The sequence below is a fragment of the Osmerus mordax genome, chromosome 11, assembly GCF_038355195.1.
Source record: "Osmerus mordax isolate fOsmMor3 chromosome 11, fOsmMor3.pri, whole genome shotgun sequence".
Taxonomy (NCBI): domain Eukaryota; kingdom Metazoa; phylum Chordata; class Actinopteri; order Osmeriformes; family Osmeridae; genus Osmerus; species Osmerus mordax.
The window spans coordinates 12,412,132-12,437,221 of NC_090060.1; the positions used below are offsets into that span (position 1 = coordinate 12,412,132).

General features: G+C 42.7%; 1 protein-coding gene across 3 annotated transcripts; it reads right to left on the reverse strand.

The window, feature by feature from the left end:
• Positions 1-344: 344 nt before the first annotated feature.
• Positions 345-24,712, reverse strand: zmp:0000001236 (mastermind-like protein 2). 3 transcript variants are annotated; one of them, XM_067246958.1, is made up of 5 exons: positions 23,732-24,712; positions 5,852-7,120; positions 2,521-2,691; positions 2,279-2,381; positions 345-2,103 (listed from the first exon to the last, which is right to left on the reverse strand). In XM_067246958.1, the coding sequence occupies exons 1-5, from the start codon at positions 24,146-24,148 to the stop codon at positions 1,256-1,258; spliced, it is 2,808 nt and encodes a 935-aa protein (XP_067103059.1). In that variant the 5' UTR covers positions 24,149-24,712; the 3' UTR covers positions 345-1,255. The 3 variants fall into 3 exon arrangements, with proteins under 3 accessions (XP_067103059.1, XP_067103060.1, XP_067103058.1); XM_067246959.1 differs by having other exon boundaries at positions 2,291-2,387; XM_067246957.1 differs by having other exon boundaries at positions 2,279-2,387.
• Positions 24,713-25,090: the final 378 nt, after the last annotated feature.

Sequence of the window (25,090 nt, forward strand, 5' to 3'; positions counted from 1 at the left end):
ACGCTGTAATTGCACTATCGTTGTTATTGCACTGTGATGAGGACACTACGACTGCTATTATCCAGTTTATGCAAATTTCTAATCTAACTCTATAACACTTGTAATACAAACTCAATGCAGCGTAGCGTAGCTCAATGACTCGACGATATAGAAAATCGACCGAGGTGAGCCAAAATACATTTGTAGAACAGGCGGGCCTGTGTTCCCTTTTCATGCCTCAATAATACATTCCATCTGTCAATATTATAAATATTTGTTGCTTAAAATTAAGCTTGAGAACCACCTCAGAAGAGTCAGAAACACACAGAACCAGTGTATTCAAAACCACTTTATTACTTGCATGGTTTATAATGTTTTATTCGGTTTCCAATAGATTATTAAATATTAGATGACAAATAAAATGGGTACAATTTTGACACACATCCAAAACTGTGTCAGGTGAGAATGCTTGAAAAATAATTAGGTAGAGCAAAGGAGTCTAATTAAAGGATATGTGGTCATTACAACATAATTGCATTACCATGCTCAAAAATGGTGAGCTCATTAAAAATACACAACTTGAAACACTACATGGAGTTTGGAAGTATGGCAGGAACATATTTTTCACAGTGTGCATTCTGTTTGACCATACTGTTTGACACATGAAAGTCAGATAGAGTACTGTACTATCACAGAAAAGCAGGTTCTTATTCATTGGACCTTAAAACAATATTATTTTTTACAGGAATACACAAAACAATGCAGGATAACACTTTACCTCTACTTTACATTAATTACTAGTTGTGCCCATAGTAATACCTGTGATGCCAACCTTATATTTACATAGGGACTGCTATTTAATAGCATGGTATCACAGGGTTTAGTGACTTTATATATAACACAGGTTGAACAAGGTATGGGCGAAAGGTGGCTCTCCAAAGCTAAGTGGTGTTAATATTTATAGTACTTTGGAAACACAACCATTGTTAACCCCTGGAGAGGCCCCCTCCCTTACGTCTCATTCTTGCCTTGCAATAATGCCAGTAAACCATCTTACAATGTAATTACATTGGGCATAATGTTGTAACTACAGGTATTACTATACAGTTGCATAGTAATTAATCCCAACTAAAGGTTTACTGTTACCCAATGTATTTGGATAACAAATCATAGGTTTTGTTTACAAAATTACATTTCAACATCTTTTACAAATCATATCCCTTATGAGCTATGTGGCTCATGGTTTGAATGTTTGTGTGTGTACAGAAAACTTAGTTCAAGTATGACTGCCCAGAATCTCATCCAAGTTTATATCTTTCATCCAGTCGTCATTCCCAGAGCCAGACTTGAGCAAAGAGTCTATGAAATCGGAGTCTGTGTTTATCCCTGGGACGGTGTTATCTCCCTCCTGGAGGAACTCAAAGGTCAGCCGGTTGACCCTGTTACTCTGGTAAGCGCTAGAGTTTTGTCCGGTTGTTGAAAATGAGCCGGCAGGTACCCTCTGTTCAGGAGAAGCTTGGTTCAGGCTACCCATGATTGGTCGAGGGGGCATCATTGGCTGGCTAGCTCTGGGTGCTGTGCCTCTTATGGCAGAGTTCAGGGGAAGCATGCCTATGTCTGGTGCTACCTGGTTGGGTGGGCCAACATGCCTCTGTTGATAGTGGTGGGCTGTCATGTCCAGCTGGCCTCCCTGAGATTGCAAAGAATTGGGCAGCCTCCTAACACCCAGCCCAGGCCCCACACTGGCCTGCTTCGAGCTGGAGGCCCAGCCCATGTTACTAGTCATCATGCCTCCTAGTCCCTTCCCAGGCATGCCTTGTGACTGCTGCCCTACTAATGCCCTGGGATGTTGCACGCTATTGACATTACTCATTCCGAATGCGTTGCCCTGATTGGTAGACCCTGGGAATCTGGGTTTGTTTTGGTTTACTCCAATTCTGTTCTGGTTATTGTGTTGCTGGAGTTGGCCAATACAGGAGCCTTGATGAGGGTCAGTCCCACTTCCAAACCTCCTGTCAGGTGTGGGGAGCATCTTAGCCCCTGGACCATTGGACAGATGACAGGGCATGGGCTGGAGATCACTCTCAGGACCGCTGCCTGCCATAGACTGAGAAGAGTTCATTCCTAAATCAAAAACAGGAATACAACTATGGGTTGGGTCATTGCAAAACAACCACACATTTAATCAGGCATATCCCAGCTTTAATGTTGGTACTGTATGATCCTAACCAATTACATTTCAGGTAAGACATATGTAGTTGTGTTGTACTCGGACACTTAACAGTATGAAACACTTTACCTGTGAACAGACCTGACTGTTGAACTCCAACCATGTTTCTTGTTTGTTTATAATCTGGTGGTGGTCTGGTTAGATGACGGTTAAATTGGTCTTGTGTACTGTCCTTGTCCTGAAAAACAACATGATACAAATTATTATTACAATGGTTATATCAGCAAAATTAGTATTGTCGGTTACTTATGCACATATCTCAGATGGTGATTGGTGGAAACACACTGAATATACTGGGCATCGCAGCTCACCGAGTCATTGATAATGTGTTGTTGCTGGGTCAGTTGTCTCTGTATGGCCGGAGTCTTGCCTGGGGGCTTGTGTTGGCTGATGGGAGCTGGAGGTCGTTGCTGTGTTTGGGACTGAGCTGTCATGCCCACTAGACTGTCATTGGTGGGCAAGCGAGGTCCAGGTGCAATTCCCTGAAAGGAGGGATAGGGAATTTACGACATGCCAGGGACTGCAGTCCTCTAGTCTGCATCGATACTGGCTCAATGCACTACAGAGTCAATGAAAGTATGCAAGCACCGCAATACAGTAATGGCAAATACCCACTAGAGGGCAACCTTTAACCACAAATTGAAAGCACAAACGTGTGGTTACATTCTCATACAGGAGCTCTAGAAAAACCAGTGAGGGTGGGGATGGGGGAGTATCCTCCTCCTCAGGGCAAGCTATTCCCCTGACAAATGTGTCTGATGAGAGTGGAAAGAATCCCTGAGACAGCAGGACAGTGTGCCGATGGGGAGTTTATGTCCAGCACCATGACTACCTCCCTTAACAAGCTGGGCAGTAGCCACCCTAACTGTGCTGGGTTTGCAAGATGACATCTCCGTAAGATAGTCAGAAATACAGCAGCCAGATGCACATGATATGAAGAAGGGAATTTAAGTGAGAAGACAAACTTGATTTAATTCTGATACATTAGTTAAAATATTTGTTACACAACACATAGATCTACCAAGTACCGAGCTATTGCATAGAGGCCAGATTTATCCCAAAGGATGACTCTCCAAAAGTGTGCTCCAGAGAAAAGAAAGGCACAAGGAAAGAGAGAAAAAAAGAGCTCTCTGTCATGAGTGGAATTATTCATTTCTGGTGGCAGAGAGAATGGTTTGTTTAAACTCATATTCACTATGTTGGAGGGTTTATCAAGTGGACACAACTAAATGTCAGAATTTTCAAAAGAAATGTGTATTAATGGCTTTTGAACTCATACATAGAATCTGAAATGTAATTAAAAGTATTCAAAGAAGCAACACTATTCGTCTGGGATTAGTTGGCAAGACAACCAAAACAGCTACTGTACTTACATCAAATTCAATGTAAAAGAAAAATTAGTAGGAAGCAGTAAGTCCACCATTTGCATCCAATTATCAGCACCGTGAGAAATGATTACCCTCTCACAGAAGTTCTTCTGACACAGCCAGACTGTCTTTCCATTACACTGGGATAGACTGATTTCACAGACCTTTTTGTTGCAAGAACAACCTCTGTGAGGAGTGTTTTGTTAGCATGTACAACTCAGTAATCCTCTCTTTGTCATCCTGACGTGTCATAAAGCTGTTTTCCATCATTTTCCCCTCTCATTCTTCACAAGCTTGTCGTAAATTAATACCACATGTGGCTTGGGCCTCAGAAAAGGAGTGGTGTGATTCAGCCTCCCATCCTGCGGCAGAGCAGTGCGGGGCCAGGCAGCTGACAGTGATCCAGGCCGGCTCTCACACAGCACTTCCTCCAGTCTGGAGCTAGGACGCTGTCCCAGGGGAGGGCCTCGGCATCTGGACTTGGCCGCAGCTCCCTTTCCCAGGACACAAGCACTCCCTTCACAGCGCCGTTAGTCAGAGCAAGCGACCTGGCACTCACAACCCCCCCCACCACCCAACCCCCCCGGCTGCTCATATCCTCCTTACTGAGATGTTGTGCCACAAGATCATCAGCCACAGTTCCAAACAGTACTTTTAAATCCATTAAGTAGCATGGTTAACATTGGCCCTTCTGTTTTGGGACATATTCCTGTACTTCATGGCTTCTTTGTTAAATGTTGTACTATAAAATAAACCTTTGTTCAGCTTAGATGCAACGTAAAAAAAAAGGGATTTCAAGTTCTAGTATAGCCTCATCACTAAAAGGTAACAGAGTCATGGATTTATTATTTACCATATTTGAACTAACAATGGAGTATTTGACTGTGAGAACAAGCAAACAAGAACCATAACTCACATCTTGAACTTCTCCCACTGGGAGGGAGTTCAGCCCTCCTCGCTGGTGTTCCAGGGGGCTCATGCACTGTTTTGGGACCTTTATTTCTATGGCATTGCTAATTCAATTTACTGTGGGAAGGGATGCTTTCTTTTCTACACTACAGTAGCTGGGGATTTAACCCCATCAGTGCCTTGAATAAGCAAGAATGATACATCACCCCATCAGATCAGAGTCCAGAAGAGCATTCTCTCCACCATGTTTACTAGTATCATACTCACTATCCTAGTTGATGGTTCATGATCTGATTTGTCTCAACAAGCAAGACAATAATCACTTCATGACCTTCAGGTGAACGTCTCTCCTTGGTATACTTTTTCCAACTTCTGGCTGATGTGTTATTAGGATGCTGAGAGCCAACCAAATATTTTGTAAAGAACTGTTTGTAAGGACTAAACATCATACTGTGTTCATATCTGCATCTAGTGTTCATATCTGTGTCTATCTTCCTCATCCCCATCGTTAAGGAGCTTTTCCTTGATCATTAGATAAAGTGGTGGCAAGAGTCCTCATGTGTGGCTCACATGATCGTTTCACACAAAGGCAACTAGAGATACTGTTTGTGCAAAACTGAAAAGGGGGATGTTCTAAATCCCTCCAATCATAACAAATCAGTGGTTCAACCTCCGGCACCGGGCTAAGCAGATTACTGTCATTTTCCACCACTTGTCCCTTGTAGCTAACAACCTCCAATTAGCAAATCCTGCTGTGCAAATCTATGCCCTGATGGAGAGCGTCCATGACAGGCAGATAAATTAGAAGTCCTGCATGTTAATCTACCATGCTCTGGCAGTCCGTGTCATCGTCAAAATGCTTCTGGGTGAAATACATATTCACAAGAGCCACGTTGACGACAAAGACACAAACAACTGTAACGTCAACCGCGACAACATCAAAAAACAAACGAGTTGCATTGTTACCTACAGTTTGAGACTGCATGCTGACTGCCATGAGCAAGTGAGGAAACTAAGTAATGAGCTGGATTGCATGGCAGGCTTTCTGGGCAAACTATGCATCCTATTACTATGTCATCAGCAGAAAAAGAAGAGCTTATACTCTATTATTTCACAGTGCCGAGAGGTTCCAATTAAATATTGTACCAAAGCATGATGTGCAGACCTTCAGTGCTATGTTCTGGAATAGCATAGTGATATAAAGCCAAGTCTTATGAAAGAGAAAGCAGTACACCCGTGTAATCAGTCTGCAACTCCATTTCTGTCCAAATAAATACATCTCTTTGTTGTACTTTAACGCTTCTGTTTCTCATGTTTATCAGGTATTCCACAAAACACATTTATAACTTGGTCTGTGATTCATTACCTGTCTTTGCTGGGCTAGTTTGAAGTGGAGCCCTGGTCCATGCTGATTAAGGGGGGTCCTCTGGGGCATGGCCTTGGGCTGCAGACACTGGACCCCAGACATCTGGGGGTTCTGGTAGTGATGGGTCTGGTTTTGGGCTTTTGTGGATGGCTGTTGCTGGGCTGTAGTCTTGTTCAGAGGGCCTGTTATGATGGGGATCTGCTGGTTGACAGAGTGCGGGGATTTGGGGCTGAACTGCAGAATGGGCTTGCTAAGAACCTTCATGTCAATGTGATTGGAACCATTGTGTCCGTTAGACTTGAAGAGGCAGTTGTTGATCCCCTTGTTCTGGCTGCTGCTCATGGGGGACAGGATGGAGCTTTGGGGACTGATCCTCTGCTGAGCGAGCGAGGCCGCCTGGTTGGACAGCTTGTCATTGGGGAAGGAGCTGCTGGAGGAGTGGGTGCTCATTGCTGGAGCCCAGCTGGTGCCCCCTCCAGGCTGAGTCTGCTGGTGGTGGTGGAGGTGGGAGTTGGGCTGCTGCTGGTTGGCTGCCATCTGTTTCAGCTGCTCAGCATGAGACACCTCTGGCCAGCTGGGCAGGCCTCTAGAGGGGATCTGGCTGCCTGCCTTCTGTGCAGAGGTGATGGGAGAGGTGGAGAGGGAGGAGCTTCCCATGGTAAAGGAGGGCCCAGCGGAGGCAGGCCGGAGCTGAGGTGAACCCCCGTGAGTCTGGCTGTAATCTGGGGAGAACTCCGTCTTTATGGTCTTCTCCAACTGAGAGCACAGGTTGGCTGCCCCCGCTGAACTGGGCCGACCCAGGTCTAAACCGAACGCATCGTCGTGCTTCAACATTTTCTCAAACTCCAGGTCGTTAAGCGAAGGCACAGACTTGGTGAGCTCATCAAACAAGTCCTGAAGTTCAGGATCAATCTGACTTCCCCCCTCATCTTTGAAGTCAAACACCATCATGCTGGTGTCTGAAGATGATTGTCCACATGACTGCACCTCAATGGGCTCCTTCTTCATCTCCTTAAGGGTCATGTTGAACAGATCAGAGCTTACGCCATGGGGCATCATGTAGTTCTTCCGCTGCAGACTGTTGCCCATGATGGAACCCCCCTGCAGAGACTGGGACTGGCCAGAGCTGAAAGCACAGGGTCCATGACCCATCCCACTGTTCTCCATACGTGCACGCTTATAGCCTGAAGGTCCACCAGAGAGGTCATTTTGCTTGGGGGAGTAACCTGGAGCATGTCCTTCAATCTTCCTCCTTAACGACCCCTGGAGCTGTGGAGACACAAACACACTGGTGAGAAATCTGTCCAGAAAACAGTAATAGCAGAATGGTATTTCAGTTGTACTTTCATGAACTCTCTTGAACCAAGAAATCAGAGCAACGAGAGTGTAACTAACCGAACACTGCCTAACAATTTACTCAAAGACCTGACCTGAAAACCTTTGTTATGGATTTCAAATCAAGCCCAGTGCACGCCTATAACTAATGCAGCATTCAAGTGTGGCCTGAAGAAAAAGGAACATTTAAGATAACAAGGGCCTCTATATATAATTATTGCCCTTCATTCAAACAGACTCTTTGATGTTGTAAACCAATTAAAATTATGAGGATAGAATACCACTGTATTAAAATGTACTCCCAGCGTTAAATGTCTTAGTGGATATTGATTCTTTTTTACAATTTTACCAAATGTAAAACTTTTACACATAATATGACCAACTGCTATAACGTTTTTAAATAAACCTACAGTAGCTCAACTGCAAATATACAGGACTATGTATAGTCCTGTATAATGGAGTTCATTTCATACCTCAACCCTAAGGATAATACTGACAGCAACAATGGTAAAACAGGCTCGGAGAGTAATAACTTAAAATGCAGGAAAATGTAGCATGGAAGCAGATATATTTAGGAATGGTCTACTGTCGACAACCAGAGAGAAGAATAAGGCCTTTATCTGTCTCCCTTATTTGCATAAATTATATGTTCCTCTTTTGTGCCTCTGTAAAGATAGCCGAATAATTCCTTGTATTTGAGAGGATACTTATACCCCCCCCCCCCACCCCCCTCTGCCAGTGTCTTCATATGGCTAATAAGCCCATAGCGGCAACACACACAAAGAGTGTTGTGAGCATGAAAAACCCAGTCTCGAGTATAGAAGAAGATACATAGAAACTGAAATCACATTATCATAGCCAATCCTCCATATTACTTACTAAGATGTCTTTAATTTCCATTATGGTTTACTGTAATCATGACCCCTTGGCGACCATGGGACCAATGAGACCATGACCCATTTATAAGATGTTGGTGTTACCAGAACTCCCTGTCAGTTAATTTGCTGTCTCCTAACACAATGTTCAGTGGTATTGTCTACATATAGAAATGAGTCATTGTCTACTCATCATTTAATGTGTGATGCCAGTGAAGAAATAATGTGTTCATGTTCCACACCAAGCTGAGCTAAGGAGAGCAGTGTATCTGAATAGTGCAGATTTCACTGTGGGAACAAATTGGAGTAATTTCCAGTTGCTGGCACACATCACATTAGGATGATTCATTGCCTGAAGGCAGGGAGTGATTCCTGTATTTCACTGTGTTTATCCCCTGCCAATGCCTGTTTTGCTTTTTGCGTTTGTTTGAAAATACATCCCCACATTTTAATCAACTCACACATATCTGTGACTTTGCAGCATGTAACCGGGCTCTCTTTTGTTTACGGGTCTTAAATGGGGTGGTGGTGAATGTCTGTTTGAACATACTGAGTGTAATGATATGGTGCGTGATGATGCCTGGACTAGGTGCTGTGTGGGGACTGAGGGATAAGCAAAGCTGATATTACAGAGTGTAAACATGGAAGACAGGGACTATATAATAGTACCTCTATGAAGAGAGGTTTAGTAGCAAATGAAGAAAAAACATTCATAAATAAAGAGAAAAAACGTAAGCCTAACCCTAACTTGGTAAGATGAGAGATGGTAGTTAATAAGGAACTACAGCACAGAAGACAAGATGACAGACAAACATTAGTCAAAGCGGGACCGTTATTATTCAGAATATAGAAAATAATATAGAACAATTCAGTGCAGATAGTTTAACTTAGACATGGGCTACACTCATCTTGAAAACCTCACCAACTCCACATAATCTTCATATGGATTCAGGCTGTTAAATGTAAACCTTCCCATTACTGGACATCTGTTTTATTTGCCAGCCTAGTAGGTTGGAGCTCACACACTTTCTCCCATTCCACCTGCCTTTTTATGAGTGCCAGAGGCCAGCCGAGAATTCCCCTCACATCTCCAGGCCTGAGAGGACATGTCATGAATAATGGAGAGAACAGTAGATCTGTTGCGGAGATCCTGTGGGTATGGGTTGCCTCACCTCAGTGACTGTATAGTTTAAGGACGACACAAGTTTTAACTTCAGGACTTAAACGTGCAGATGTCTCAAACAGTCGAAATGACATCAGCTTCGCTTTGTAACAGAAATAGTTTGACTCATTTTTGTAAAATACCATTGTAGTACATTACACTTAAGGAAGATTAGGGAAATAGACTGATTACATAGTAAAAACTCATTTACTATCATTTTCAATTGGCACTATTTTAGAAACTGTATGCAGTGGCTTTATGTCCTCTTGAAATCCTCCAGACAATCTACAAGTGATCTGAAAATAGATTTTCTGATTAACAATTAATGGGCTTAGAGCCACTGGATTTCCTGATGAACGGATGGTAAATGAGAAGCTCAAATGCATAATACACATCTAAACTAGCTGAAAGCATCCTGCTAACTTTCCATTTCTATATTGGGTGTATAATATAAATGTATATAAATAAACAAACAATAATGTAAAACTTAATGAAAGGTTTATTAATAATGGCTACTATGAAGATATGTAACATAATCATGTGGTGAAAATGATCCTAGAATTAAAAACAGCTTGCTGTTCACTAGCATTCTCTAAAAAGAGCACAAAACACTCCAAGCGATGCCCACGCATGCGTCTATCAGCATGTAAAGGGTTCTGTCCTGTTCACGAAATCAATCCATGAACTTCCACCCTTTCATGGTGATCTTGTGGTTGGCCCATCTGCTCTTATTTGCCTGACTATCAAGTTGATGCCCTTTGACCGGAGCTGAGCGGCCCTGTCCTTGGTCGTGTCAACAGAGCCTGTCTGTTCCTGCTAGCTCAAGGGCCAGTAACCAGCCTGTGTGTTGCTAGCGAGTGAGTGAGCAGCCTGCTGATGGTGAACACTGTGGAAGGGACTCTGAGCTGTCACAGAGGACACCGGGGATGAAACCACACCAGTCATCCTGCTACCATCTTACAGACCGGTGGCACTACCCATGGAACCAGGCATGTTGAGGTTTCAGGCTGTTTGTTTAGGAGTGTGTGTGTGTGTGTGTGTGTGTGTGTGTGTGTATGTGTGTGTGTGTGTGTGTGTGTGTGTGTGTGTGTGTGTGTGAGAGAGAGATGTACAGTATTTATGCAAGTTTATGTTTGCGTGTTTGAATGCAGGTCTTACTGAAATGATCCAGTTCGCTAGTCTCTAATCTATTCACCAGAGCCCCCAGACAAGTTGTAATCTGCTCCTACGAGACTGAAAAACCTTCTCAGATTCTGACACAGAAAGAAACAAACCCTAAATAAAGGAATAAATACAACTATTGTGTTCCTAGGGAGACATAATATTTATGCGGTTGCGCAGGTTGCAAAATGCCGCAAGGAGGAATTTCATCTCTCTTTCTCATGGGATACAGTGAAGAAGCCATCAGACCGGCACTAAAGACAAAACACACACTACCAACACTCCTTACAAAAGGACTCAGCTGTTAAGCTACTCAGAGAGTGTGTAACACGAACAGTATCCCATACAGTGCTACACTCTGTAGATCACTGGTATGCTCAGTCTTTTTACAAAACACAGGTTTGTATTCAATCCATTCATCACAGTATAATGCAAGGCTTTTGTTCTTATTATAAGCCATAAAAAGTCCAGAACTGGCTGATCTGCCACAGAATCTATGAGAACCATGTTTATAATGGATGTGCTGTTTTACCATACAGTATATCTTTATGTCGAGAGATTTATAATTGTGTTAAACACAACAGATCAATGTAACAGGAAAGGTTAGGTCATTTCAGAGGATTGCGGTACACATAACACTGTAAATACCATTAACTTGGCATTGAGATGATCAACACATTACAGAATTTACCGCGCTTTAGGACATTGCACTCCATCCATTACTGCTAGGCACGTGCCATGATGACAGTTCTGTTGGGGGTGGGTTTCCCTAATTAGGTGGCGATGCACATGTTGGGACACACCAGCTCACTGCAGAGATGGGCTCCTTCTGACTGATCAGCACTTTGCATCCCCACACTTCCTGACACAGTTGTATTAGATTGAGGCTGCCCTCCAGGGAGCAGGCGGGAGGGAAAGATGAGCAGCAGCAGCAGCACCAGGAAAAAAAAGAAAAAGAGAGACGAAAGGAGAGAGAGAGAGAGAGAGAGAGAGAGAGAGAGAGAGAGAGAGAGAGAGAGAGAGAGAGAGAGAGAGAGAGAGAGAGGGAGGAAGAGCGACTCAGCTTTGTGGCTGCCTCTGGGAAATGTGGAGAGATCATAAGACTGCCTTTGAAGGGAAATACATCCATTATGTTTACCCAGGGCACATTATTCAACTGTTACTTCTGGTGCATCACTCCTCCTTTCAATGGAGACTTCCCATTTTAAATAATGAGCAGTCTGTAAGCTGCAACAAAGAGGACCTGCCTGAAAACACTGAATTCCAATCTTGACTGGTTCGATATTCCATAAGCTCAGAGTAAAACAGCATGCCATTCAGGTCTTGATAAGGCTTGTCTTTTGTTCACCATTAGACAGGAGTACATTGTGACACCCCTGGGAAAGAACTCGATTTCTGAGAAGATGTGAGGGCGCCAGATAAGAAAGGTTGCATTTGCACAAATAGACCACACAGTTACAAACGGAGTATTAGGCTTCTTCTATCAGGCACAGGGTCAACTAAATCAGTAGAAATTAAAAAATTAAAAAAACATATATACATATATATATATATATATATATATACAGATGGATGTAAAGCATCATGAATGTAAAATGGTCTGACCCCAACAAAGAAGCTGTTGGATGCTCTGCAGTGGCAGTGAAGTGATCTTAGGGACAAATGTTGGAGGGCCCCTACCCAGGCGTCAGTACAGAAGCACCAGCAAGGCCATGCCACAGCAGACACACGGGAAGTCACAGACATACCAGTGACAGGCCGTCACATCACATCACCACTGGCTATGAGGCTCACAGGGCTCCCGACACAGCTGTCGCCTTCCATCCACATGTCAATGTGACCAGAGAGACTCTCACAGAGGACAGCCAGGGGCTGGACATAGCTCTGGAGCCCCTCTACAATGGACCTCAACTCGGAGGGAAGAGAGCCATTCTCAAAACCCAAAGAATTGTGAACATTCTGTATGCGCCAAGTAGTATATGAGTATTAGATAATTTCTTTCATGATTATGGAAAATAGGCTTACGTGTAATTTAATTAGTGTGCTGCAACACAGATGAATGACCCAAATGCTTTCCTTTGCTTTTTAACAGGGATATAATGAGTGAGCAGAGAGCAGGCAGAACAACAGCCCCATGGTGCCTCCTTCATACTGATGGACACAAAAGTGCAGTGTTCTCCAGGTTTAGCTGGCACTTCCTGATCTCACACTCAGCCTTGGTATTCCATTTCATTGTTTAAATCGGAAACAACAGCCACCATTTTCCTCAATGCAGCCAACCCTTCTCGTGGTGGCCTGCTCATGTAAAAAAAACGGGATTAGAGGGGAGGCAGAGAAAAGACCTCCCACTATTCAACAGTTTCTGAGCTGGTCATAGTTGAAGGTACAGGGCTTGCCTGTCAACTGCACACAGACTAAGCTCCTACTACAGCTGAAAGGGTTCTTTAGTGGTAAAACATACTTAAATTCTTATTGGTCTCCATTACCAGGGCTGGGAACATTCTCTCGCTACATGCTATTTTATATCCAAAGGGACAGCTTGTCGGCATACCATAGATGACACGAAATGCAATGCATCTTACTTAATGATATGTGTTTATATGTCTATGTGTGCATGAGGTAGTCTGGGAAAGATAATCTTCAAGCTGGGAGACAGATTGAGCGTGTGGGAGGGGAAAATATAAATTTGATTTTTAACAACTTTTTACGAGACAGCACTGAGGACACGAAGCACCAATCACAAGACACAGGTCAGTCTGTAGTGAAGAGAACACAGGTTGAAACAGTTAGCTCTATTGCAGCCCAATTTATTTCTGAATCGGCTTATCACAGTTTTATTTAAACCTTAAAGGCAATACAACTGGTTACAATGCAGAGAAATGTATCTTTAAGGCAGTGGATTTCAAAGCCTTGACATTGTGTTTCACATTAAAACACTCAGTGTGTGTCATTTGTTTTGTGGTCCAGCTGACACGCCACAGGGGGTTCAGTGAAAAAGGAGATTTTCCACCACTTAACTTTAGGTGGCATATAAATTCGTCTGGAGTACCATGACATTACAACAAAACCTGGTAAGTATGTTTGGATGGGCCATAGTTTAAAAATAGTGTGGGAACTCTGCCAGCTGTGTAAAATATTTGAATCTTATAGAGTTGTCCTATTTTCATTTAGTTGAGCTCCTCTTGTTGCTCAAATTGTTCCTCAACTTTCCCTGAGCTTATGTATACCCGTAAATGGGCATTTCCATACAGTCATCAGTACCTTTTTCCCAGCAAACGTCAAACACAAGCCCTGCCCCTGCTCATGCCACAGGAAAAGGCCCATAAGCAGAGAACAAGTTCCCTTCCTGTTTTCAAAGACGATTCCTATGGCATGCGGAGCCATTTCCTGCTTGCTGGGCCGATTTCACCATCTCCAACATCTGGCTGCTCTTCAGCTCCGCAGCTGCACATTGGTGAGAGCCAACAGTGCCACTGTTGAGTTGAGCAACACAGGGAGAGAGACATACTGGAGAGAGAGACAGAGAGTGAGAGTGAGAGAAAACCATTCCTCTCATGTCAATGGATACTACAGAAAAAAGTTACAGGCTAGCTTCCACCATCTCAGATAACACAATAGGATTCTTCTTCAAGATGTCCTTTTTCCAAAACTTAATATCAATGTGATAAATGCAACTAACTGACTTTTACTGTAACTTGCCACTAACTTACTACTACTATGACAATTTCCAAAACTGCTCTGTAAAAAATATAATAATTACTGGAGAGCTTTCAGCTCCATAAAAAAAAAAAAACATTGACAAAAACGATGAAGCAAAAGGCATCTTTTGGCTGCCTGGACCAAGATATCTGATGGGACTCCAGCAAAGTGCTCCTAACAGCATTGTTGTTAGGATTTTCCATTGAAACCAGGATCCATTTAATATCCCGTGGGAAGGCCAGGCGCAGGAGTTAATGCTGGGCTAATGCTATTACACTCAGGTCTTGATAAGCCTCCTGCTCATTTAGACAGGAGCAAAACACATCTACTGTGATAAAACGGCTCTAATACATTAGAACTGCATGGATAAATTCACTTAGCCAAGGTAAGAATGGTACTGTTATTCCGTCTTTCTAGTATTACACTCGCAGAGGAGATGTATGATATGGCCTGGATGGGAATCAGGCAAAGCCCTTGATGTTGTTAGTGGCGTGCTCAACCAACTGTCTACCACAGTACTATATTACACTGGGTGAGGTCGCCAACTTTCTCACCACCACTCTTTTCTCCAAACTATGCACACAGTCTATGCACACACATAAACAGTCCTCTTTATAACCGTGTGGTATGTCCACATGTGCTTTTGCAGCAAGAAAATCAAAAGTGAACAAGTGGGAAGCTTTGCTCTACTCCCACTCAAATCAGTTCTGACATTCCAAATAAGGCCTGTGTAGTCCAATATGCTGGCAGAGATAGACACATAGAACACTGCAGTGGCCCAGTCTCACTGACTCCAGCCTGGAACAGGGGAGGGGGAACAAGGCCAGAATAATCTATCATCAGCCGTGACATTTCCCTGAGAGAAATTGAAACAAAATGTGATTTTGTGCTGGATTATAACACAAGCCATTGACTGCATACTGTCGACATAACCACCCACAATACAAATGCCTGTTGGTGGTTTAGCCACACATCTACTGTACGTTGACTCGGTGATAGGTGTCTGAAATCGAGAGAAAACAAAGAATTGTGAATAAACACTTTGCTAAGACAAGGCTTCATTAAGCCATCTGAGGAGTTGTGGTAGTTTATGTTTTAGGGCATCTTTCCGCTGCCTAAGCAGTGAAGAGAAATACCTAAGGTATTTCATTCAGAGTAGTATCGTTGCAGTGCACTGGGTATTACTGCGGGTTACTGGACTGCAGGTGCTGAGCTCTACACTGGCCAGGCTGGTGATGTCAGGAGGAGGGAGACTTACAAAGGCTGCAACACAGTCCATGTTTCATGCATGTTGGTGCATGCGGGCAGCTCCTTCAAGTGCTGGTAAGTGGGCCCTTTGAGTCAGTGCTTTAGGTCTTTTACATGTTGCAGCTGGTGAGAAAGCATAATAGAGCAATCTCGCTAAGTGTCTGAAAAAACGTATTTCTCGTGATCTGATCATTGACAGCCACTCAGCAGATACGACAAGCACGTAACCACTGCAGTGATTTTCCAACAATTTGCTTTTCAAATGAAATATTTGAAAGGAATAGATTGTTTATCGTTTTGAGGACATTTTTCGTGGCCATAACTAAGGGGAAAGTAACCCTTTACAATTTTTCATTAAGACTAATCACTTAAGAAAGAAAAGTTGTGCAGTGTTTGGTTTGTCTGGTGGTTTTCCTTTACAGAAGCTGCAGGTCAAGTTGATTTTAATCTTCCAAGAAAATTTGGTTTGGCAGTTTCAAGTTAAACAGACAGTCCAGACTCACAATCATTAAGCTGTGCTTCTGATGTCAAACAAGCTCTCATCTGTGTAGGTTGCTAAGCCGCTCTCTAAGGTGTCATGGTATTTCTCTAGTACGAAGTGAACAATAAAATAGACCGAAATCTTGTCTCTGCTCTTTTCATTGTCTTTCAAGATACCGTATTTCTGGGATGGCGAGGGGTGAGGTGGGGAGGGCTTCTATGATCAGCATCACTGTACAAAAAAGAATGAAAAAAGACCAATGCTAATTGCTTATGTAATATGTATGGTAATTCATACGACTGACCAAGTAAACGAAACAAACTGTTCCAGAGAAAGCCTAAAGCCATCTGGCTATCATCACGACAGCTGCTGGTGGAGGAAACACAGTATCCTGCCAACGTCACTGTGTCCAGTGTGCAGGACTGAGCAGCACACCGCCAGTAAGGTGCATGGCAACAACAGATGAGGGACAAATCAAGAAACAGATTGTCCCTCCCACTATATCAAGAGGGATGGGAAGAAGATGAAGGCATGTGCTTCTAATTTGTTAGTGAAAGAAAAATCTGTTCCTAATCTCAGTGTATTTGCATGATAACATGCAGCAGTAAGAGAATGACCAGAAAGGTAGGCAGTAAGGATTGAGCTATCCTACACGAACCACAGGAAAGAAAGGCAATAGAGGTATTGCATTTCATTCGCCTAGCCTTTTTAAAATATTTTGATAAAAAAAATGTCTTGATTGTTTTTTTTAATTACAAAACTGAAATTTGAATGGATCCACTAAACGGTATGTCAAGGCTGGATGTTCTAGGCTGTTCTATCAGTATCTTTGTTTACTCTGAGGGGAAGATTGACCTGCTGCTGTGGATGTTTCACAGCTCCAATGCCAAGCCCTTCCCACTCTGACCAGCTGCTTGCTATTCTTGCTTTGGCTACGCCATGAGAAATAGATTATTAAAAACACAAACCAGACAGGGAGATCAACAAATTCAGTGTGTTGTATATGTAGAACTCTCACAATTGTCTTGAACATGTTGATTAATTTAACAACGTAGAATCTGCTATGAGCCAATATTGACCTGCTATGAGCTGAGACTGCTGTCACGACTTGTTTAGAACCCAGCATCATGCTAGTGTGGCTAATAGACATCATACATAGCAAGGTGCAAGGGTGGGACACTAAATTATGAAAATATTTGACCATGCTTGTTTGGCCATGCCATGGACGACCATGTTGTTAGGTTATGGCACAAACGTCTCATTGTTGCCGGATGTTGGAGAAACATCCAATAGATTCTAAAATAAGAACAGGAAGGAAATAGGGGGTGGGGTGGCAGTGAGTAGCAACAGGGGTGTGGTAGAGAGAGAGAGAGAAAGAGAGATTGAGAAAGGAATGTTCTCTTTTCACTCTCTCCTTCTCTCTCTTGGTTTTTTTGTATCTCTCTCTTCAAATCATATACAGTACATAATAATACAATACAACTTTCACAGCAACAACTAACAAAAGACTAGACTCGCAGTTAGTCACGGTAATTGAGGATAGGAACATGAGACCGCATGCTCCATAATGATAATGCTTCTTTATAGCATAGGTCTACAAACAGGAAGCCAACTCTTGACCCTAAACTATTAAAAATGATCATGAATGGGCAACCATCCTGAAAATCTGGAGATGGCGTTGCTCTAACCATTAGAATGGATGTTGCTATGTACACTTTCTTCATCTAATTTAAATGAGACAACCTGTACATTGATATTAGTCTAGTTAGTTAATTGAACAAGTGGTTCTTCGTGATTAGCTACATTAGACCCAGGACTGACAAGAAGTCCCCTGATTTTACCTTGAGTGACTACAGTGTAGGTATAACAATGGTGTAAGTTAGTAAGTGTCTCTGGGCTATGTGGAGAAGGGGCAGGCGCCAGAGCAAAGCTCAGCGAGGAGCCCACACCGTGACACCTCACCACAGCACAGCACTAACACAAACATTCCAGCTGCCAGTGGCAGCGCCAGACCGAGGAACAAGACCGGCTGTGTTCTGTTAGGCTAGATCTGATGCTGCTGACTGCAGGCAAAAAGCCTTGTCAAGCATTTTGAAACGTTAAAATGTTGATATTTAAGAATGGGGCAGTGTTCAACTTGTCTGTTTTGCATGACACGGTTGCATTGACTGTAGAGACTGAGATAGACAAAAAGGCCACTTTTCAACAGCTACTTAACATTCAACTTGTTTGACGGCTTTTTCTGAAACAATTTGAAACAAAGAGAATATTCATTTGGGTTTGCTGTAGGGAGTGAATATTGTAGCTGAGCTCAATTCCTATTGATGGTTGTATGCCATCAATCTCTCAACAAATATGTGCTATAATGAAAAGATGTAAATGGTAAAAGAAAAATTCCCTCTTCTTTACACAATTGATATTTTAACTTGTTCTGCTGTTTAAAGTATCAAAGGCCTGATGCCTGAAGGAACAAGAACTTTACTACAATGCAAATAGAGTTGAACCCTGACTTAAGTACAGGGAAGAGGAGATGGGTGGGGGAGGGGAAGGGAGGGAAGAGAGGTTGAGGAAAAGCGAGCATTTGTGCTTCTTTTCAGTGCCGAACGACGGAGCCTGGGAACCTCGGCAGCTTGGCTCGACTCTGAGAAATATCCGAGCTGTAATGTAAACATGTCTGAACTCAGATCTACCAAGAACCCCCCTCCCCCCCGAATGTACCCTTGCATTCCGACTAGAGGTTTGTCAGTGACATCAGGAGCCCACTTTCTCATTTCCTGACCAGGATAATGACCCTAGGGAGAAAAGTATGTTTGAAGTCACGAAAATGAAGCTGCTTTGCCCTGAACACCATACTCACTCAGAGAAAAGCTAGAAATGAGGCTAAAAGCCTTCAGCAACAGTGACCACAAAGTGTTGTCTTGTGAATGGATTTGCACAGTTAAGTGCAAAGGATCTAAAAGGGAAGAAATTGAGATTTTTTGTGAATGCCAATGATAAGACAAACAGAAACACAACCACACCCAGTCCTATGGTGGCAAATGTGGAGATGGATAATCAGATCTATTATGACCGTTAGAGAGGGAGCTCAAAGCAAGGTCAGGAAACACAGTTATATCAGGTGACAATCTGATTTGAAGATAGTGTCAGAGCAGTTACAGTTGACTGCTATAGTCACCCAACTGTCGTTTCCAGGCCTATATTTTCACAGTTGTAAATATGGTGTGATTTGAAAACATCTCTTTCCAGAGAGTGACATTTTCCCTACCAGTGGAGATCCACGATTAGCAGAGTCTGTTTTAGTAAACAACGCTGATGGGGCATTGTTCGAGTTTCACATTTACCACAAAGTAAGTCCCTTTAGTTCACCCCCATGCTTTGCACACCTGAACATGCACGTTCCCACAGGGGTCCAGTTTCAGGAGATGCAAACAAAGTGCAGCACTTGTGAAGACACACTTTGAGCTAACCTCTCTCTTTCTCTCTCTTCTCTCTCTCTCTCTCTCTCTCTCTCTCTCTCTCTCTCTCTCTCTCTCTCTCTCTCTCTCCCCTCTCTCTCTCTCTTTCTCACTCTCTGTTGCTCTCTTTCTCAGAACCCTCTACTCTCCACAATTAAGTCAAGCAGGAAAAACCTGACAAACTCAAAGAGCTCTCTGAGCAAAATAATCCCATCAAGCATGAATGGATACCTCTATGAGCACCCACCAGACATATACATAACATTCTGTACAGACCCCTCAGCTTCACAAGCATTTCTGAACCCAGACAATCAAGGGAGGAACGATGTCTCCTCAGTCAAATGGATTTAATAGCTAAGATGCACCACACATGGATTGGCATTACTGCTAGACTCTTTGGTAACTAAGAGGTGGATCAAATTATTAATAGGTCTGTGCTCTGTGAATCACTTGAGGCTAACCTCAGGAACACTGAGTACCCGTTGCTTAATAGTCTGAAACATGGTGTGAACAGCGTTCATCCTAATTGAAAGAGTTTGTGCTTTGTAAAGGTTTCATTTCATTCAAAAAATAGATAGAGATAGACAGACTCCCAATTTGAGTCTAACCCCAGGCTAACTAACCCAGAGGACAGCAGCATTCAGGTCCATGTGGAGCAGCAGAGCCTGTGCCTGTGTTCCTCCAAGCGTGTATCCACTTAGACTGCATTATCCCATGAAGACCGCGGATAAGACGGATCTGCTAGATGGTTTCAGCAGCACTCTTCAAAGCTCCAGCCGTCCCGTAGGTTGGTGAATAAAACATGAGGCGTGTGTGCAGGGGGTGCCTCAGAAAGACACCCCTGTTACAGCTACAACAGATGAGCCAGGAGCGCTTTGATTGCACACACATCCACACTGCCCTGCTGGGTGTCTGGATACTCACTATCGTCCTGGATTTTTATATCCTCGCTTCTTTGTTTCTTTGAGAATTATGCGCCTGTCTTTGGGTAACATTTGGAAATTTGTAACGAAAAATAGATCATTTTATGGTTCACACCATAAAATGTTGAAGCCAGTAGCTTCATACAAGCTCACTAGGCAGCTGAAGTGGCCCAGATTCACAGAATGCTATTTCCATAATTGAGTGTAACAGAAATTGAACCCAGACAGTTAAGGGAGGAACTATGTCTTCTAGTCAAACGGACTTACTAGCTAAGAAGCAACACACATGGATTAGCATTACTGCTAGAGTCCTGTGTAACTAAGAGGTGGATCAAATTTATAATAGGTCTGTGAATCACATATGGCTAACGTTAGGGACACTGAGTACATGTTATTTTATATGTTTATTTGACCTTTGTTTGATGGTGTCACATTTAATAATGCCTGTGTATATTGTTGGAATGTTTTTTTTTTTTATGTTGTCACACGTTCTGTATACTGTATAAAGATTGGAGCGTATGGCATTTCTCTGTGGTGAAAGACACACTTAAAACACAAATAACAAAACTCCACCTTTGTGGACAAGGACCCTTATACACGATCGTCAAGTGAGTGCATGTGTTATTATTTCACATTCAAATGCACTTGGAAATTCACAAAATCACTATCAAACTCAACAGACGCAGACTGTTTATGTATTGTGCACCTCTAGGTAAAAATGTGCTTCACTTTCCTAGAGACAACAGACAATTACTGTATATTGTACAAGCCAAATGAAATAATACATGAAATTACTGTACTCAAAACATCTTTCATTGGTCCCAGATCTAAAGAGGAGTTAATACAAGACTGTCTCTATGCCATCCCACTGTTTCTTAATCAGCTGGGGAGAGATGTACAGCTCTGTGGAGCCCCATGGTGTGCTGTGGGACTAGTCTAATCACATCAGGCTTATTGAAAAGTCACAGTGTCAATAGACAGCAGCCGCAGTCATAGCCCTAGCATTGAGCTCTGGAGTCATGTAAGACTAACCTGGCACTCAGTCTAGCTATAAGCCAGCAAGTTACCCTTAAAAACCTCCACTTTTCCATGACAACGTGGAAGTGATGTTTGGGACGAACTGTTCTCTGGATGTCTGCCGGATCCCTGCTGCATCCCTGGGCCGGGCCGGGTATGGTTCTGTGCTGCTCTGTGCAGCTCTGTGGGTGGCCCCCAAGGACCTGAGCTAATTGTTCCATATCAGAACAGAGCAAGGCTGAGATCAGACCACCTCCAGCTTTGATTCAAGCTGCCCCAGAGGCAGGCAGACAAAACCAGGAATCTCTTACATAACCTGACCCCCAAACCCCCACCCACCCCTCGGCACCATCATTTAATAAAAGAAATAAAAGAAATAAACCTAAATAATATGTATCAGTCTACTTCAGGGTATCAGCGTAACATAAACCGAAACTATCCTTTTAATTGGGTAAGCTCAGCAAGCACACAGCAGCTGTCCCCTGTTGTGAAAGCATAATACTGGAAGTTGACAGTTACCAGATATTTCACTACAGTAAGATAAAGGAATAACAGAATCTTCCCGACGCACAAGATGGTTAATAACTGAGCAGCTCCCCACTATTGCTTTTTCAAGGCATGTTTGACTTAAAGTAAACACAGCCAGGAAATGTATTTAGTGGCTCTAAACATTTAGACTATATGGGCATCTAGTTAATTCAATTTCACCAGTTTCATGAGCAGAGCATCTTTCAGGAGGTGCTTAGTGAGTAATTTGTTAAACCTGGGATAATAGGACATGACAGTACATGGCATGCAGCACACTGCTAGGCCATTTCACTGCTTGTTTATCTGTCATTTATAGTCCAGTAAGACAGTCACAAAACTGATTAGACTGAATGATTGTATTACAGTAGGTTAGGTAATACTGTTAAAACATACATTAATCCTTAGTCTGTAAATTGGTTTTCCACTGAATACATGTATTCAAAAGATTGGAAGGGATTAAGTTGTTCAGTAACTGCATGCACCAAAACCTAGAATAGAAATGGTAAAAAGCTTCTGTCGTGCACAAACATATTAAAAACAAATATTTTGAAACATTGTATTATCGTTGATGTGAAAACAAGTACGCTCAATGTGTTGACTGTTCATTCTCGCTGGGCTACTTTACATACTGGACTGGCATACACTAAGTTGAAAGACTACACTTGATCCTGTCATCTGATCATCATTATGGCAGTGAAAAACAGACCTTATCAACCTTACCCTTGATATTTAAACCCCAACCAAGGAGTTTCCTTTGCAGTAGTGTGGTACGCTCTCAGTTTCCAGAATTTGTTCCTCCAGAGCCTAATAAACTGAAGCATAAATGAAATAACAGACTCTAAAGTCTCTTCTAAAATAGTCATTTGTATCCATGGTGTAGTATGGTGTTGTATCTGACAGTGGGTTGTCAATTTCCTGGAATTTTCTTAATTAAGTGTTAGGGATTTTAATTAACAGTTAATCCTTAAGAAGCAAAATCCCTAAATCAAATCGATTGAGAAGCACAATTGAGTGGGCCTCCTACAAAATATTCAATTTCTGCTTCAGTTAATGAGGCTGTTGACTAAGTCATTTAATTATTTAAATGTGCTCAGGTGATTCTGTCAGATGACACACTAACATCTCTATTGTTGACACTTGTCTACCAATGTCCATCAAACAAAGCCAGTAGCTTATGAAAAATAATTCAAAATAAATCAACCCAACTTTTGATCACCTATGGAAATACATCTGCCTGTGCTAGTTATATTCTATGGGTTGTTAAAGCAGACATATAATTATGTTTATTTTTCCGTTCACTTTCTGAATAAGCAAACTTTCAGCTAAAACCTCTGCAAGCTCTTGTAAATATGGTGTCTCACCCCTTTGACATTCTATTGAAACATTCCTTGGGAAACGTTTCATTGCCTCTGGTCTAGATTTTGAACTCCCTAGTGTCCAATGAAAGAAAACAACAAAATAAATCTCACTGGCTGTGCCCTTAACAGATGACATAAACAACTCTATCAGCACAGCTTGGCAAAACAAATCTAGATGCATAAACCCAAAATTGCACTGAATAACCTTTTCACGCAGGTTTCTCAACAAGATTTTATCGTGTCTCTTCTAAACCGGTTACACAATGCAGGAGGTTTCAGAACTTGTGAAACTGAGAACAAAGACTGCAGTGCGACCTAATGAACTATAATGTTTTTTGTCTATCTGATTGCTTGTGGTTCTCATCAGAAAGGAAGCAGAACTTCATTCTCGTGTGACAGCTCCCTTTGAAGATTCTGATTACCTTTTTCCAATTAAATCTGCTATTGTATCAGTGCAGTCTTAATGCCGGTTATTGTAGGTGATTCGACCACATTTGACCTTTACAAGCATTTGAGTGTCAACTCAAAATGCCCCCCCCCCCCACACACACACACACACACACACACACACACACACACACACACACACACTCACACACACACACACCACCACCACCATCATAATCATCTTAACTTACGGCTATGCGTGTTGAGATCTTCTGTTCTCCTGCTGCAGAACTTTGCGCTTTCTGTTCTCCATTAATTCTGTTGTACTCTAAAGGTTGCTGGCTTGAGGCACGGCTGCCCTTGGTTTTTCTGATTCCTGGTCCTTGATGCACAATGTTCAGAAGGTGTAGAGTAGTCTCGTGTTCACGATCCGAGGTCTCGGCCTGACCTCGCTGGTAGCGGTTCTCACAAGTCGAGTGGTGTCTCCTACACAGTTCAATCCGGGCGCGTAGACGCTCAACTATCGCACTATGCAACTGGGGGACAGCAGACCCCCTCGAGGTCGCAATTGGCCCGCTGACCCCACCTGGGATAGGTCCTACCATGCCAACACCTAACATTGGGACAAAAACCCCCGCAGCGGGCTGTGCGGGAGTAGCTTCTCCCATGCCCGAGTTCCGATAGATAGGTTTACTTAATAAACCGCAGCTAGGGCACACAAAAGATCTGTACCGCAACGATCTCGTTTAAAAACTCTATTGTCATATATCTAGCCCACACAAACCGCCTCCTAGACAAGTAAAACAATTCGGCACAAAATTAATGGTGTACTAGCTTTAGAGATCATCGGCAAATACCATTCCGTTCATAATTAAATGTTTCACGCGCTGTTTCGAAAAGCTACACGGTTAACTACACAGCCTAAGTTCTCAGTTAAATAAAAAAAAAAGCCGACACTTATTCTACCACAATTTCTAAAGACTATCAAGTGTAAACTAAGCAAATTAGGCCAAACACATTCTCTGTTGAAAATACAACTTCCAGACTCACGACTGGATTTTACATTTTAAATATTCTCCCCCGGTTCGAATTAGAAATCGAGTTACATCTTGGTCAATTACACTACACAAACAACGGAACCCGTAACACCTAGGATCCGACACACCAACCGATTGCGATCTGTCTCAAGTATTCCATTGACAATCATTTGTCCGAGCAGCGCACCGAGGCACGGGAATTGCGGAGGTAGCCTACTACAGAGTCTCATTGTATGAGCATTTCTCCCTTTGGACATGAAATACGCATTTGGGCAATATGTTCAAATGCCCGCTCTAGTGGTGCAAGCTATGAATTGCACACTTGCAAGTCCTCAAATACTTCGTAGTTTGTCCTACTGCAGAACCATTGATGTCAAGCTGCACTAGAACAGCAGTGCCACCTGCTGTTTGTTGTTGCTTTCCGAAATATTAAACAATCTATAGTCACTCACAAAATGGCAGTTCCATTGGGATTCAATAGCTGTGTTCTTTAACTGTGGAAAATAGTCCTAGATATTTTAAGGAAAGAGAAAACGGATTATTATTGTATTTAATGCTTATCTTCAGGGATTA

What these genes read in the sequence shown, in the direction of transcription:
- zmp:0000001236 (XM_067246957.1), bottom strand. Translation starts at nt 24,148, where the DNA reads ATGGGAGAAGCTACTCCCGCACAGCCCGCTGCGGGGGTTTTTGTCCCA. An exon ending in AGATCTCAACACGCATAGCC is followed by an intron (nt 7,121 to 23,731) that starts GTAAGTTAAGAT and finishes GTGTCTCCACAG; the next exon opens with CTCCAGGGGTCGTTAAGGAG. An exon ending in AACTAGCCCAGCAAAGACAG is followed by an intron (nt 2,692 to 5,851) that starts GTAATGAATCAC and finishes CCCTCCTTTCAG; the next exon opens with GGAATTGCACCTGGACCTCG.